The sequence below is a fragment of the Sorghum bicolor genome, chromosome 1 (genome assembly GCF_000003195.3).
Source record: "Sorghum bicolor cultivar BTx623 chromosome 1, Sorghum_bicolor_NCBIv3, whole genome shotgun sequence".
Lineage (NCBI taxonomy): Eukaryota > Viridiplantae > Streptophyta > Magnoliopsida > Poales > Poaceae > Sorghum > Sorghum bicolor.
In genome coordinates, this window is record NC_012870.2 from 58,848,225 (window position 1) to 58,864,215 (window position 15,991).

At 47.2% G+C, this 15,991-nt stretch overlaps 2 protein-coding genes across 3 annotated transcripts; both read right to left on the bottom strand.

Annotated features, from left to right (window-relative positions):
* On the bottom strand, window positions 2,817-5,678 carry LOC8058116 (proline dehydrogenase 2, mitochondrial). The gene is made up of 3 exons (XM_002467483.2): window positions 4,649-5,678; window positions 3,167-4,071; window positions 2,817-3,054 (listed from the first exon to the last, which is right to left on the bottom strand). Exons 1-3 carry the CDS (start codon window positions 5,186-5,188, stop codon window positions 3,000-3,002), a joined length of 1,500 nt encoding a protein of 499 aa, XP_002467528.1. The 5' UTR covers window positions 5,189-5,678; the 3' UTR covers window positions 2,817-2,999.
* Window positions 9,800-13,870, bottom strand: LOC8058756. 2 transcript variants are annotated; one of them, XM_021459234.1, is made up of 3 exons: window positions 13,489-13,870; window positions 10,901-12,732; window positions 9,800-10,485 (listed from the first exon to the last, which is right to left on the bottom strand). In XM_021459234.1, the coding sequence occupies exons 2-3, from the start codon at window positions 12,722-12,724 to the stop codon at window positions 10,156-10,158; spliced, it is 2,154 nt and encodes a 717-aa protein (XP_021314909.1). In that variant the 5' UTR covers window positions 12,725-12,732; window positions 13,489-13,870; the 3' UTR covers window positions 9,800-10,155. The 2 variants fall into 2 exon arrangements, with proteins under 2 accessions (XP_021314909.1, XP_002467529.2); XM_002467484.2 differs by lacking the exon at window positions 13,489-13,870 and adding an exon at window positions 13,128-13,479 and having other exon boundaries at window positions 9,843-10,485.

Below are 15,991 nucleotides of genomic sequence, written 5' to 3' on the forward strand. Positions count from 1 at the left end.
CCTCCAACTGTCACGAAAGTCCGCTTTTCCTCCCTCAACTCTAAAACCAAACAAACCACCTCCCTCAATTTTCAAACCGTGCATTTTACCTTCGTAAAGCGATTTCAAAGTTTGGTTTTTTAAAGTGAATAGCGGTTTTGCTATAGTGACGGCGGTTTTGTGTTTTTCATTTTTAATTATGTCTGCTCAATCTTTAAAATAAAAATCATAGTAAATTATAGAAAATTCAACTTTTTTGGACTCCACATAAGTAGATCTACATAGTAAACATATAATATAGTATGCTTTAGTACAAATTTTTTCTATGAAGGTTTTTGCTATGTAGATCTACTTATGTGGAGTCCAACAAAATTGGATTTTCTATTTTATGATTTTTTGTGATTTATTATGATTTTTTAAAGATTTAGCTGAAATAATTCAAAAAGAAAAAGACAACCATTGTTACTGTAACAAAAACCACAACGCTCCAGGGAGGTAAAATGCACGGTCTGAAAAGTTGAGGGAGGTGGTTTGTCTGATTTTATAGTTGAGGAAGGAAAAGCAGACTTTTTGTAAAAGTTAGGGACGAAAGTAGACTTTTTTCAATCTGGGACGAGGTTAGATTACAAGACCGAGAGTATGCTATTAGACACCTTCCCAGCAGGTCCACCAGAGCCCCGGCCCATGTCCCATGAATTTCATGCAAAGGAAAACGGATAATGGGCCTGCGTTTTCTCGGCATCAAATGGCGTCGGCCCACTATACTTACGTCAGAGTTCTTGGCTCAGGCTCAGAGACAGTATCTCGGAAGATTAAAAAAGAGGGAAGCTTCAAGCGCCCAAGCAAAAGTGAAGTCAACGACTCAAGATCCTTGTTCAGGTTCTCCTAGTACGCAGCGAGGCAAGGCAAGCGTCGCATGCATTGTGGCGCGTAAAAGATCCGCGTGGCATCATGATCTGCTTTTGCCCGTGCGCGCGCGCGCCGGCACGGCAGGAGGGCAAGGTCGTTGATCTCATAATCTAAGAGGCGGATGCTTCATGCCCCTACTACCTACATGATGATGATGATGATGATGATGATCAAAGTAAAGACGAAGTTTTCCTACTCTTTCTCGGCACGAGGGGAGGAAATCAACAATTCATTCACGAGTAACAGAGGCTCGCGTGATCCACCAAACTTTTGCTTGTTCGTCATCAAGAAGTTCTAAAGGCAAGTTTGGCTCTGCACAATCCGATGCGAGGAGTTCTGAATGAATGATGGATGGATATGCACACAGTTTCCTATATTCTTTTTTCGTAGACTTGTACCTTGTTTAGTTCTGAAAACCAAAAAGTTTTCAAGATTTTCCGTCACATCGAATCTTGTGGCACATGCATAAAACATTAAATACAGACGAAAACAAAAACTAATTACACAGTTTAGCTGTAAATCACGAGACGAATCTTTTGATCCTATTTAGTCCATGATTGGATAATATTTGTCACAAACAAACGAAAGTGTTACAGTACCGAAAACTTTTTACTTTTCGAAACTAAACGAGGCGTTGATGAAAAGAAGTCAGTCGTCGTACGCTCGGGGTACGACATTTGCACTTAATTATTTGCGATGATATGTGTATCATTCAACAGTATTTTCTCTCACAACAAATCAGCAAGTCGTAGCTTTTCAGCTAAGCCAATAGACTGGTCACCAGTGGCGGAGCCAAGGGGGGGCTGGCAGGGGCCATGCCCCCCCCCCCCCTAACATGTGTCAACAAACATTTTTATTAGTATAAATTTATGATTTTTATTTATATTAAGAGAAAAATATAATAATTTTGTTATATATACTTATCAGTATCCTATAGATAGTAAAATCGTACTCTCTCAATTCTAAATTATATGTCATTATATGAATATTAGAGAATAGAAGTATCCTAAATTTGACCAAATTTATATAATAAGATAGTAATATTTATGATATCAACTAAGTACCATTAGGTTCTTCATTAATTATATTTTCGCAGTATTTCTATTTGACGACATAAATCTTTGTGGTTCTTTCTACTATGATTCTCCAAAATTGTTAGAATGATTTTATAAATTGGGATAGAGGGAATACAAAACATAACTAGATAATACTAAGAAGCACCTTAGAAAAATAGAGACGCGTCTCTCAAACTGGTTTATAAAATCATCTCAAATATCTTTTTGTTAAGGGTGTGTCGTTTACCACCGGAAAAAATAACACATTTGATCCTAAAATACATATAGAAAATGCGAGCACCTACGTCAAGTCGGTAAATCAAGCTAGGCGGTCGCCGGTTATTCTTAGTTTTGACAAGTTGGATTTTTTTGTTAGCCCCCCTATATATTAATTCCTGGCTCCGCCACTGCTGGTTACTGGTATTTAGGCCTGAAATGTTCCTGTTTCCCGCTCAACCAAAGCGTGGACCGGCCCGGCCGAGCCCCAGCTCCAGGTCTAATAACGTAGAAGAACACGTGACGATGATGGAGACGTTAGAAGTGTGGACAAAGTAAGCAACAAATGGGCTGGCTGAGGAAGCAAATCGTGAGCAGCTGAGCAGAGTAGTTGTTGAGCGGGGTGCAACGTGCAGCTCATCAAAGAAACTAGCCATCGATCAAAATGGACTAGGCGAGTAGCGCAACGTACAGCTAAATGCATGGCATCACACACTCCAATGGGAACGGGCTCTCAATTGGCTCTTCTTCCTTGCATTCACTGCGCTGCGCGTGTTATTTGTCGATCGAATGCCGTACTATTGGCCACCGACCACCGTGGTTAATTATCGATTCCCTGTTTCGGTGTTTCCCCAGGGGAAGAAAAAAGGAGCTCGATAGCCTAAAAATACCAAGAACATTATTCGATTCATTCGAATTATTCAAGAAAAGCCCCGGATACATCATCATCAATGTCTGAAGACTGTTGAAGGGTGTATTTACAGCTTCTACTAGCCTTCAACTCGCCCTTGTCCCAGCTTCACGGCCTCATCCATCACAGGCTCGGCAAGTTCACTTCACTCACTCACGTCCCATTCCCACCACTGCGGTCTTGACCCTCCTCACCAACTCCTTCCTGCACCGGACCATGCAACAATGTCAGATTCAGATACGAGTATCACACAACAATTCACACCATCAACTGCAGCATGCCTGATGGAGTGATGGGTCGGCCGTACAGTACGTACCGGAGCAGGTGCCTGTCGAAGGACGACGCGGAGAGGAGTCCCCTGTTCTCCTCGGCGCGCCTGATGAGGTAGGGGATGATCTGCTCCACGGGCCCGTACGGCAGGTACTTGCTCACCTGGAACCCGGCGTTGCGGAGGCTCAGCGACAGCCCGTCCGCCATGCCCATCAGCTGCGCGAACTGCAGGTTCCGGTCTCCCCTGGGGATCCCGAGCTCCTGCGCGCGCGCCGCCGCCAGCTTCCCGGACTCCACGTTGTGGGTGGCGAGCATCACGGAGGCGGTGCCCCGGCGGACGCGGTCCAGGAGGAAACCCGCGCAGCCGTTGTAGCAGTCGTGGGTCTCCTGGATGCTGCCGTGGATCGGCGACGGCACGCCGAGCGTCGCCGCGAGCCTGGTCTCGCGGGCCAGGTACGCGCCGCGCACCACCTTGAGCCCCAGCCGCACCCGCTCACGCTCCGCCGACCGCACCATGGCCTCCAGCCGGTCCCGCGCGTCGCGGAGGTACGCCTGGATGGTGCCGTGCACGATGGGCCGCTGCTCGCAGTCGCCGGCGCCGGCGCCGTCGTTGAACGCCAGCGCGCCCACGAAGGTGAAGTAGTCGATGGCCGGCTGCACCGTCGCGTACTCCGCGTCCACCAGCAGCGGGATGCCGTGCTCCGCGCACCGCGCGCACACCGCCAGCAGACGCTCGTGCGCCAGCTGCAGCTCCGTCTCCTCCTCCGACGTCAGCGCAGGCGGCTCCGACGGGGTCAGGTGGAGCGGGCTCGAGTCAGACAGGATCGGGAACGAGTGCGTCTTCCATGGCAGGTTGAACGATGGGTGCTTCTTCTGCCACCGAAGCAGGTCGCTCGTCTTCTCCAGCAGCGCGATCGGGCACAGCGCGGTGATCTTGATGCACACGCTCGCCTGCACGCACACACAACCAGCACACACCACCGTCATCACAAAATTACTCTACTCGATTTGATTTGAACAGTACTTACTTCCTGTAGTATATAAGTGGCAACACATAAATCTCCCTCCTTTTTGTGTTATTTTAGGAATAAAGATAAAAACGGGCTAGAATGAAACGCAAAATCTCTGAGGTTTATCAACGCAGTGATTAGGAAATTGACTAAATAAGGTAGATTCCGTCCCGGACTCCCGGTCAGGGTTTTGGAATTTTGCGTGAGATTTTCTAGAGGGTGAAACGAGCGGCGCAGACAGCGTGATCGTGACATGCTAAAAATAAAAATCAGAAGCTGGTTTTCAGGGCCCACAAAGCAGTGACCGAATCAGCACGAGCTAGCTAGACAGCCGGGCGATTCACTAGGCAAGGCAGCCTACTACGAGAAGATTCCCACGGAATCCGGGGGTCCGTCCCCTCGCGCAGGCAGCAGACGGCACCGAAGATTCCGTCCGACGTGGCAGCCTCCCGTCCCACCGCCATGCAAGCCACGGAGGAAAACCCAAGAGGCGGAACATATAGTAAGCGGCGACTCACCGAGCCCGGAGGCAGCGCGGCGGCGACGTCGACGGCGGAGATGAACCCGGCGGCGTTGCGGTCGCACGCGTCGCCGTCCTCGGCGTCCTCGATCCCGTAGTCCAGGATCCCGCCCATGCCCCCGCGCCAGAGGCGGCGCACGACCGCCGCGGCCTCGTCCGCGGTCTCGCCAGCGCAGAAGTGCCGGTACGCCGTGGCCCTGGCCGCGGCCCTGCCCAGCGCGCTGCCGGCCACCGCCGGCGACCGCAGCGCCGCGGTGGCGGCGTCCACCAGCGGGCCCACGGACAGCGCCTGCAGCGCGGCGAGCGTGCGCAGCAGCGCCGACGTCGGCTCCCCCGCGAACAGCCGCCCGGTGTCCTCGAACTGCAGCAGCGCCGCCCTGGCGATGGCGGTCCGCTCGGACGACGCCAACGGCACCGCGGCCGCGGTTGTGGCCGCGATCGCCTCGCCGGCGGCCGCGGCCGCGACCGCCTCCTCCGGGAGCTTGGCGGCGGCGAAGGTGGACAGCGCGCGCTTCGTGACACGGGAGGCGATGGCCATGGAAGGACGGGCCTTGCGGGATCGAGAACGAAGAGCGGCGGCGGTGCTTTCTTGGGAACGAAAGACGGTTGTGGTGTGCAAACTACGCAGGCAGAGGCAGAGGCAGGAGGTGGAGGATGCTGCAATGAGATGAAATGGAATTCAGCCCGGCGCAGCGACTTTATATAAGACAGGAGAGAGAGGAATCGGCAAGGAAAAGGCGGCTGTTTTCGTCAAGGTCCTCGAGGAAAGGTATTAGGTTTAGGCGAGTCCAAGATTGGAGGGGCTCTGCTCTTCCTTCCTTTTATACTACTGTACATAGCAATAGCAATTAGCAAGGCTAGGCCAGGCCACGATGTGCGGTGAGCTTCAGAGAGCTTGCGGAAGCGGAAGGGTGGCCGTCAAGGAAATCGGGAATGAGCTGGAAAAATGAGGTGGGAGACGACGCAAGAGACGCGACGCGAGGTGATCCGAGTCAGCGAGGGAGCGCTGCGCTGCGCGGCAGTGAGACGGGCGGGCCGCATGGCGGCATGGGCGCGCGCGAGATGGCGGGGGCGACGCAGCTGACGCGGACGCCTAGATCGGTCGGTCGGAGCGCAGGTTGCCGTGGGAATTTTGACTTGTGATGACGCGGATCCTGCGTGGAGAGATCAGTGCTGCCGCGCTCCTGCTTCTCCCACCCTTCCTTACCTTTTCTTGTCCTTGCACGCCTCTGCTTCTCTCTCCCCCGCCAACAACGACACCGACCGATCATGTGAAAACAGCCGCCAAAGACCTCTCTGGTAGTAAACCCTAATCGTTCGATTCCATAGGTTAATTAACCGTTCGTACGCCAAGAAAAAGAGAGCCTGGATCCAGCTCCGCTGCATGGTGTCGCGAGCGAGACGCGAGACTGACAGCCAGGGACAGCCTTCATTCACAGCTGCATCCTGTACTGCAGCAGAGCTGAGAGACGCGGAGCTGGTGCTGTGCTGCCTGCTAGTGCCAGCAGCTGACGCGGTTCCGTCGACGGCGCTAGCGGCAGGATTAGCAAGGGTAGTGTGGTACAACAACAAGTGCACCACACACACACACACACACTGCGCTACGTCGGCCGGGATTAATAATTCTACGGTTGATCAATGAGTAGTCTCGCCGACTGATCCTGCGTGATCAAGCGGGTAACGTGGTCTGACTAAGCTGTGCGACGGCAGGAATATTCATCAGAAAAGACAGATTTGACTGGGGGTACCGAATATACAGCAGGAATATCTTGGATTCCTTTTCCAATGGAATAGGGTTGGCTAGAGCCGATAATTTTTTTTTTTTTTTTTGGCCTTGGATGGTGATAGGCTCATGTCTCTTTCTATCAGCAACTCAGTGAGAACTGCTCTGGTTCTCTCAGCCTCTCGTGTTTTTTCTACATCATCATAAAAAATTTCCAATCAACCTCTCGTGTTTTCTCTGCATCATAAAAATTTCCAACATGGTAATGCTAAGATGTTTATGGAACATGTGGTGTGGACTGATTATTAAAAGCAAACCAATATTATTGACATCATTGCATGCATGGATAGGATCGGGCGAGCTAACTACACCGATAGCGTCACTACCAATTTTAGGCGTAATGGATCACTGCATCACGAATGATCACCGTCTCATATAAAGGGACCTTTTCGAGAGAGAGAGAGAGAGAGAGAGAGAGAGAGAGAGAGAGAGAGAGAGAGAGAGAGAGAGAGAGAGAAAATGAACCTGAAAAAAACAGGGCAAATATGGCTTGGATTTAATCCACGCGCCTCTGACGCAGCATCATGTGATCAGATCAAGCGTTGAAGCCTCTGGAAGTTGACATGGCCATTAATTAATCTTGTTTACTTCTTTCCCTTCCTTTCATGCCAAATGGCGCGTAGCGTAATGACTCATCGCTCTTGCCCATTCGTGTGTACCTTTAAACTTCGGTTCTTGGCTTTGACGTGCAGGCAGCTTCTCATACAACGTGTAAGCCAATTTGCTCGATTTTATCTGCTATTCAGTAATATTTTTTTTTATATAAAAGATAAACGAAGAATATTTTTAGCCATGTCCATAATCAATGTGTACTAGGAGGATCTAGGTGACGAGGACGGGAGACGGTGTCGCCAGCGTGACATGAAAAATGCAAGCGGGAGACCACACAGCGGTACCGTGCGCTGCGCGCATGCCCCTAGTCCTGGCGCGGCTGCCGACTGGCTTGTGCAGCTGCTCGATCGATCGTGTCGCGCTTGCTTGCTTGGACCGCTCCGCTAGGATCGGCCACGGCCAGCGGCCAGCCAGGAAGCAAAAAGCAACCCAGAACCTGGCCCACACCTGCCGCTCCATTACTCCGGGTCCGGGACCGACGATCTGAGCCGTCCGCGGCCAATCCGAGCGGTCCCGGTGGGCCACCCCTGACAGGGCACGCGCGCCCCACACCAGCCACCGCTCCAAAATGACGGCGCAGGAGCGCCCGGGCGTCACAATCAAATGCATGCGGCTCCGCCTGTGAGTGCTGCTGGCCGATGGCGACCCTTTTTTTTTTTTTTTTTGTCTCGGCGGGCCCGATCAGCTCAGGAGTAGTAGCTGTGTAGTAGTACGTACGTAAACAGGTGCATATAAAACACAAAAAGATTCGTCTCGTGATTTCTAACTAAATTATATAATTAGTTTATTTTTTTATCTATATTTAATAATCCATGTATGTGTCAAATATTCGATGTGATGGGTGAAAATTTTTTGGACGTGAAACTAAACAAAGCCGTGCCAAAAGGTCGGATGAGCTGTGGTATAGCAGCTGCCTGCCCGTCATCGACGTCGAGTGCCAATCACGATCGCGATCGCCGCGGGCTTTGCCAGACTGTGCCACCGGCTTTATCCATCGGCATGCAATGCAACTAGTGCTAACCGATGCATCGGCTGACGTCCTGACGACTTTTATTTGGTTCAAGATGCAGCTTAAATTATGGGCAACTGAAGCTCCAATACCATTCCATTCCGCCGCACTAAACTTATGGGCAAGTGGTGGGAAACCGATCGATTTGATTAAGCACAGCAAATTGATCATCTACTAGTGGCCCATGCACGCACGCGATCGTGAAACTTCTGCGCTAAACCTGCTAGCTGCAGCGCTGCCTGAGGCAAAATAATAACAATAATGAAATAAAGTAGCTTATCTATCCAGCTCAATTGGTCCATGTGAGCAAGAGCAATCAAGGAACAAAACCCTATCCTGTCCCCGCCGGGCCCCGCGCTGTAGCCCCAAGGCAAGGACCTGCGAAATCGCGAATGCGACGACAGCGACGTGGGTGTAGTAGCTGCGTTGCCGCGGCCGGCCAAGCCAGGCGCAACCGTGCCGCGCCGCGGGCGGTTATGTTTCCTTGCCCCGTCGTCGGGATTCATTCGTCGTCGGTAACCAACCCGGCCGGCCGGCGAGACGGACGGACGGATGGATGCCCGGAATGGCGTGACGCCACCGCCGGAACCTTGGGACGCCGCTTTCAGGCGAACAAGTTGGGAGAGCGAGCGCGCGGGCGGGGCCGACCGGCCGAAGCGCGCGTCAGCTGTCACGTTGATCTGGTGCGCGTGGCCGCCGACGGCATCGCGGATCCTGTGGTGCACGAGATGGAAAGCGACAGGCCGACATTTTGAGTACATGTTGGGCTTGCCTTCATCTTTTTTTTTTTCTTTTTGAAGTGTCGACAGCTCATGGGCCTAATAGTCTTAAGCCATTACTTCCCTTGTTGATACTGGCCCATTGCTAGGATCGTTTCTTCTCGTAATATGTAAAAGAAACAGGCCGAAGATTATTCTAAAAGAATCTGGGCAAAGCACGGGACGGCCCAAAGCCGAGCCATCACGATGGACCAGGTGTATTGTTACTGGGCTCACTTGGAGAAGCATGGCGCTTGCCCGGGGATCTCGTCCCGGGTCAAGACTACAGATGGTCCAAACCTGTCCTTGTCAGCTAGTAATGGTAACCCATCCGACTGATCCCTGTCCCTCACCTGGAATCACCAGATGACACACCCAGCAGCAACGCCAAAGTGAGAGAGCACCTCATTTTGCAGATCCGACCTCAACAGAAACACAAATCCCGCCTCCACGTTCCGGTGGCCTTTGAACTGCCAATTGGCACGGCTGACAAGAAAGGTGCAGGCAGATGCAAAGTTGCAACAAACCGAACAAACCTACCTCGATGCCTCTGCAAAAGAAACATCCATGGACTGCCAACTTTAAACAAGTTTGAACTTCTTCAGGGCTCCAACTCCAAACTGCTTAGGTGGAACTATCAGGCTCGCACCCAGAACTTGAAGTAAAAAAAAAGGGGATCAGTAAACATGTTGGATGCTGACAAGCAAAAATGAACATACGAGAACCAAGAAATGGTTGCGTCATGTTTACTTTTGTGATCCTATTCAGCCTCTCTGAAACACAGTAAATTACCTACAAGGGCAATTGCGACTAACAGGCCCACCAGTCTGCCAACCAATGCGGGAATTGAAATCGACATGGTGCCATAAGGCTTGATCTCATCGTGCTGCATTTTAAGCTGTTCCAATGCACATTCAGTCTAAACTTCTGAAGCAATTGGCAGTTGCATAAAGATTGAAACAAATATCTTAATTCCACAAAGCTGAATGAGAATGCGAAAAGAGGCACTTGCAACCAAAAACATATCAGAGATTCAGAATGCTGTTACATTTAGAAAAAATGGCTACATTATGTTTTTTAGTGCTCATGTTCTTTCAGAACTGGCTGAGACACATTTGTGTATCCTCTGATGGATTGCAACAACAATTCATGCCTTCTCTTGGTTGCTAAAAGCTAAGACTACTGCTATAAACTACCAGCTCCATCTATCCTTATGAACAGGACCCAGACAAAAATGAACATGGTCAAAACTAATACTTGCTCGACAATGTTGTACATGATGAGAAGATTCGGGTTTTCTTATCTTTCCACTCCCAAGAGCTATTGCTCTGCTTGTCTACATGCTATACTCTTCCCATGGGAGAAAAGGGAGGGTTGATGACGATAGATGGAGGTGTCTTTTCATTCCTGCTCTTTGGTTGCTTCTTCTCCTTGGGCGTGACTGAATCAATTAACTGCCTCACTTCCTCCTTCAGAAGAATTTTCAGCGAGCTGGAGTATAGCTTGTTCTTAAACTTCTCGATACCAATGTCTGAAGAAGCTTCAGAACAGTGAAGCAAAGAGATGCAGATAGAAAAGGCCTGCAATGCTGATAATCGTGCATGGAAATCCACTGAGAAATGTCCATTCCCATCTGCCTTCATCGAAAGGGCAGGGAGAACTTCTTTGTTACCCTGTTCAAACATTTGTAGCATATAAATTAAATGCGTCTTGCGATCTTGCTGCATAGCTTTTAGGGAGGGTAAAACAAGAAGCAACTACCCTGTTAACTTTAAATATCATGGTTTTGTGAGAATGTGATCGTAAATATTTCGTACAAAATTAGTTGTTAAATATCTTGCTGCATAGCTTTTAGGGAGGGTAAAACAAGAAACAACTACCCTGTTAACTTTAAATGCATCTACAAATAGCAAACTTGTATCCTAGCTCATCTTAAAATGTCACAGGCAGCCATTTTTGGAAACATGAATATTTGGACAGACATACAAAATCTTTCTTTTATCATGTTTAGTTGTCCCTGCACTGCCTAAAATATGAAACAGTAATCACTATTTATCTGATTAAAGAATAAGAGATAATCAGGTGTACCTGAGCAAATAGCTCCATAGGAGCTTTGCTTTCGTTCATTACAGAATCAGCCCAGTGACTATCATATGCATTGTCAAGTACAACAATTGGGCAAGACATGTCCCATCCACCACAATCACAGGCTCCACCGGACTTTAGACGGTCAAGTAATGGTGATGGGCTGGCCTCATCATCCCTTGGTAACCCATGTGCACCACCTGCTGTAACCGCTTTGATAATACCAGGTGACGATCCAGCTTTCAATTCTTTGGACTTTGTTTTATGAAATGGCACCTGAATTACAATGGCAGCAACCTCCAAATGAGGATGGAGATCTTCTCGAGACCAAAGACAAGATGTCGATAGATCTGAGTCAGTCCTTGTATTATTTTGTCTCTGCATCAGATCATTTCTGGTATGTCCAGACATTGAATTATTGACAACATTGCAGAATGATGGTCGAATGGCATCTGTAAATTGAATTCTCTCAACAGCAGAACTCCGTCTTGCATGAGCAATGTCATACAAAACAAATTCAGTGGTGGCTGAGTTCTTTAAAGTACCATCTTCTCCAACACTAGAGTACAAAAAGGAAGACACATGCATCTGTCCTACAATCGGAGGTAGACACCCATGCCTATCCTTGGAGGTCCTTCCCACAGTGCTTGCTCGCTTGCCACTGCTATGGAAAGTGTAAATCCAATTCAGTTCATCCCCAGCTTTCCATGTGTTAGCATATATTGATTCTTCTGGGCCCTTTGTACTAAACACAAAACCAAAAGCACCATGATTTGGATCCAATTTAATAACAGCATGAAGATGAGTTGGCGATGAAGTAACAGTCAATTTCTGGGTTTCCCCATTTATCTGGCAATCAGGTGCAAGGCTTTGCTCAGCCCTTGAGATATCACTTAACAAAGATTTGCGTAATACTCTGCTTTTTCCTCCAAATAGAGTACTACTAGATTTTGAATCTTCTGTTTCCATCAGAGAAGAGTTCCGTTGAGACTTTGACTTCATGATAGGATCAAGAATTTTCTTGAATGGACTAGAACGAGCCTTTTTGTTGCCAACGCATTCTGATGGGCATGTAGCATCAAAAACACCCACCTTTGTTGACAAGGACTTGGGCAAATTAACTACATCTCTTTCAATAGGACAAAAACCAACTGACTGTTGGCAATCTGATCTTCCAATTTTGCTACAGCTGCCTTCTGGCAAATGAGGGGTTGCATTTATGCATGAACCTTTGGTGGTATCTTCTTCAAGTGATATCTCCAGGAAACTGTCTACTGCATCATTTTTCAACAAATTGCAGTCCCTGCGTGGTCTCTCGAGTGTTAAATCATCCTCAGGAATCTCATGGAGTGAAAGCTTCATAATCTCCCTGGAAGCTTGATGAATTCTATGATTTATCCCCAAAGAAGACCTTGTATTGCACGAATAGCTCCGTAATGGAAAGGAGCAAGCACCACTTGTGCTAGGCTGAGACTGAGAGGATGAATTGGCAACCTCAAAGGACAAAAATGTGTCTTTATTGCTCGAATAATTTAGTTTGCTCCTCCCTTGGAGATTCCTGAGTCTGCTAACCTCTCCTGAACTCTGGTACATAGAGCCACGCTTGTGCATGATGCCATCTTCCGGGTTTGCGTCCCGATACCTTGAGGGCAAACTTTTGCAGTGGAAATTAGGGACCCTGTCAAGGCACGGTTCTCCGAATGTTTCATCTGTGCACTTCAATCTGTGAAACTTGCTTGCTTCTGTCTCTCTGCTGGTGCTCTCAGTGTCTTCACTGATTGATTTCATGCTTTCCTTACCTGCTCTTAGCCGAGAACGGTTCCCCATAGAGGTACCTGCAAATGAAACCACAAACATTGCTAGCTATTTAGGTCCAAAATCAACGCTTGTTTTCTTAGGACAATATTTCTTGTTTGATAGCCTTTAATGGGGATTTTCTTATGGCACATAAGCTAGTCACAAATAAGGATGCTGTACTGGAACATAGAAGCAAAAGGTCCATTTTCTACCTATTAATGGAACAACATGGACCTCTCTGTTTATGTGTTGCAGAAAAAAAATGATTAGTCAAATTTGAAGATAGTTGCAAACAGTTCTTGCAGGAAAGCTACTAGATCTTGCAAACAAGAAATACTGGAAATGCATTACGCATCTACCAAATTTTTTCTCTAAATGGTAAAACAAAACAACATATTTCCCCCCAATAAACACAGTATATACGGTTTCTCACCCTTAAACGAGATTCAGCATTCACCAAAACCTCCCACAAAAACCCAAACATTTCCACATCCGAGTGAATCGGACCACCAAATAGTAAACCCTCTTCAAGAAACTCTCAGCCCTGCATGAAATCCAAGCATCTCATCTAACGGACATCCGCATTTGTTAAAGAAACGCGTCGTTTTTCACCAAGAAAATCTGCCCCGCCATCCTCAAACCCAACTTTGGCCTATCTCCAGCGCCCGTATCCCCACCCATTGACCTTCAGCATTAGCAAAGCAAAGTAGCAAAGTAGCAGGGGTTCGAAATCGAATGAACTCAGTGGTCAGTACCAGTCTCAGCCCCAGAAACGAGTCGGCAAATACCATTACCTCAGTCTCCGGTGAGAATCAGATCAACGCAGCAGAGCCTTAGAGGAGGTGGATTCGTCGCGCCTCCCGCTCCAAATCTCCCGCGCGGGCGCAAAACCAAAATGCATTGGCTCTTGAGAGTGTTTGGGGAGAGTGGGTGGGTGAGCTTGCTGACCTACTACTCTACTTCCTTGTCCCCTCCTTGGTTGGCGGCTGATGAAATGAAGTAGGGAATCTACTGGTCTGTGTCCTGATGAAGTCTGGAGAGTGCTCTGAAATCTCAAATCCGCGTCTGCAGGGTCCAAGTACAAAATAGCATAAAGCTCAAGGGACTGGAGTTTAAGAACTCCTGGAAGTATCCGGTTTAGTTTAGGTGCTTTGGAACAGCACTTTTGCGTATCTCGAGCTCGAGGTGTCTCCTCCTCTAGCTGCTGCTAATTAAGGCCACTAATGAGAGAGAGAAGAGAAGACGGGTGCTGTACTCCTCTGTCTTTCCGAATTGATTTGATGCTCCCTCACACATCTACGTGTCCATTATCTTTCTCGCACTGTAGGACATATGCAAGAGAGGTAGGAAAAAAAACATGAGCGAGTGCTATCAAATCCAGGCGCTCATTCTCATGTTGCTTCGCTGCATTGGTGATTTGGGGGCACTGCTATGCTCGCTTCGAATTTCAGGCCTTGTTTAGTTTCAAAAAATTTTACAAAATTTTTTAGATTTCTCGTCACATCGAATTTTTAAACGTATCTATGAAGTATTAAATATAAACGAAAATAAAAACTAATTACACAGTTTGGTCGGAATTGACGAGACGAATCTTTTGAGCCTAGTTAGTTCATGATTGGATAATATTTATTAAATACAAACGAAATTAATACTATTCATATTTTTGCAAAGTATTTTACAAGTAAACAAGGCCTCAGAGAGATTGCAGTACAGGAACATGACACAAGGCATTGCTTGCTACGTATTCTACTAAGGCCTTGTTTAGTTCTTTGCAAAAAAAAATTTAGTTACGGTAGTACTTTCGTTTATGTAATAATTATATCTAATTACGGACTAATTAAACTTAAAAGATTCATTTCAAAAATTATAAATAAACTATGTAATTAATTATTTTTTTATCTATATTAAATACTCCATACATGTGTCGTATCAATCTAAGGTCAGCTTACAGCTCGGTGTTGCCTGCGTGGGTTCTCTGGACTGTGTGATGGAGGGAATCCAAGAGTTTCAGACGACCAACCATGGGTGCATATGTTGATTTCGCCGAACGCCACTAACACATGGGGTGGCACGTGACTGACTGAGTACTAGAGACATGTAGCTTTGGCATTTTTTTTTTTTGGTTTTCCTTTCTGGCTCTGCTCATCCTGCCTCCCATGACCAATTCCGTCTCTGCATTTCCCATCTGTTTATTTTAATATGATGATGGTGATCCAAAGTTGAGACACAACATTTGCTCTCACGTCAATAGGACTATAGAAGTACTACACAATATTTTTGCTCTACGAATCGAACCCGTACCGACTATTCCTAGTTGCTTTCCCCTCGTGATCACATACGCTCGCGCTCCTTTGGCTGGTCCAAACGATTTAACAAAAAAAGCAAGGCACGTTGCGCTTGCTTCCGAAAGCGCCATCGACCTCTGCACGCATGCACTTCGCCCCACAAAAACACATCACAAAACGGGTAGCCAAGCCAAACCAAGCATCATCAGGGGACGGATGAAACGCATGGGGGCCCGATCACTGAACGGATGAAACCGGCTTGGCCTGTTGGCTCCGGTCGTCAGTCGTCAGCCAGCCCACCACGTTGCTGGTCGTCCTAAGATGCCGCTGCTCTTGTCTCATCTTTTCGGCCTCTCGCTGGCCTGTTCAACAAAAATAAAAAAAAAATTAAGATTTTTTGTTACATCGAATCATGCAGCACATGTATGGAGCATTAAATATAGACAAAAATAAAAACTAATTACACATTTTGCTTATAAATCGTGAGATAAAATCTTTTAAGCTTAATTATTTTATGATTGGACAATATTTGTCAAATAAAAACAAAAATGTTATAGTGTCAAAATCTAAAACTTTTTTGGATCTGAACAAGGCCTTAAGCGAGTATATTGTACTGATTGATTGTGCTTGTCTCTTCGGCCTCTAATCCTTCATTTCATTGATAAAATGCAACTAGTGGTATTTGCTGCAATTGCCATCGCACCAAGTCAGTGCTAGCTAGTAGGTCTTGTTCAGTTGACAAAATTTTTAGATTTTGGATATTGTAACATTTTCGTTTATATTTGGTAATTATTGTCTAATCATGGACTAACTAGACTCAAAAGATTCGTCTCACAAATTACAGCTAAACTGTGTAATTAGTTTTTTATCTATATTTAATACTTTATACATATGCCGAAAGATTTGATGTTACGGAGAATCTTAATTTTTTTTTTTTACAACTAAACAAGGCCTAAGGGCCACGTTTACACCAGCAGTCAGGGGTTCCAAGTCATCGAACACACTGCACACA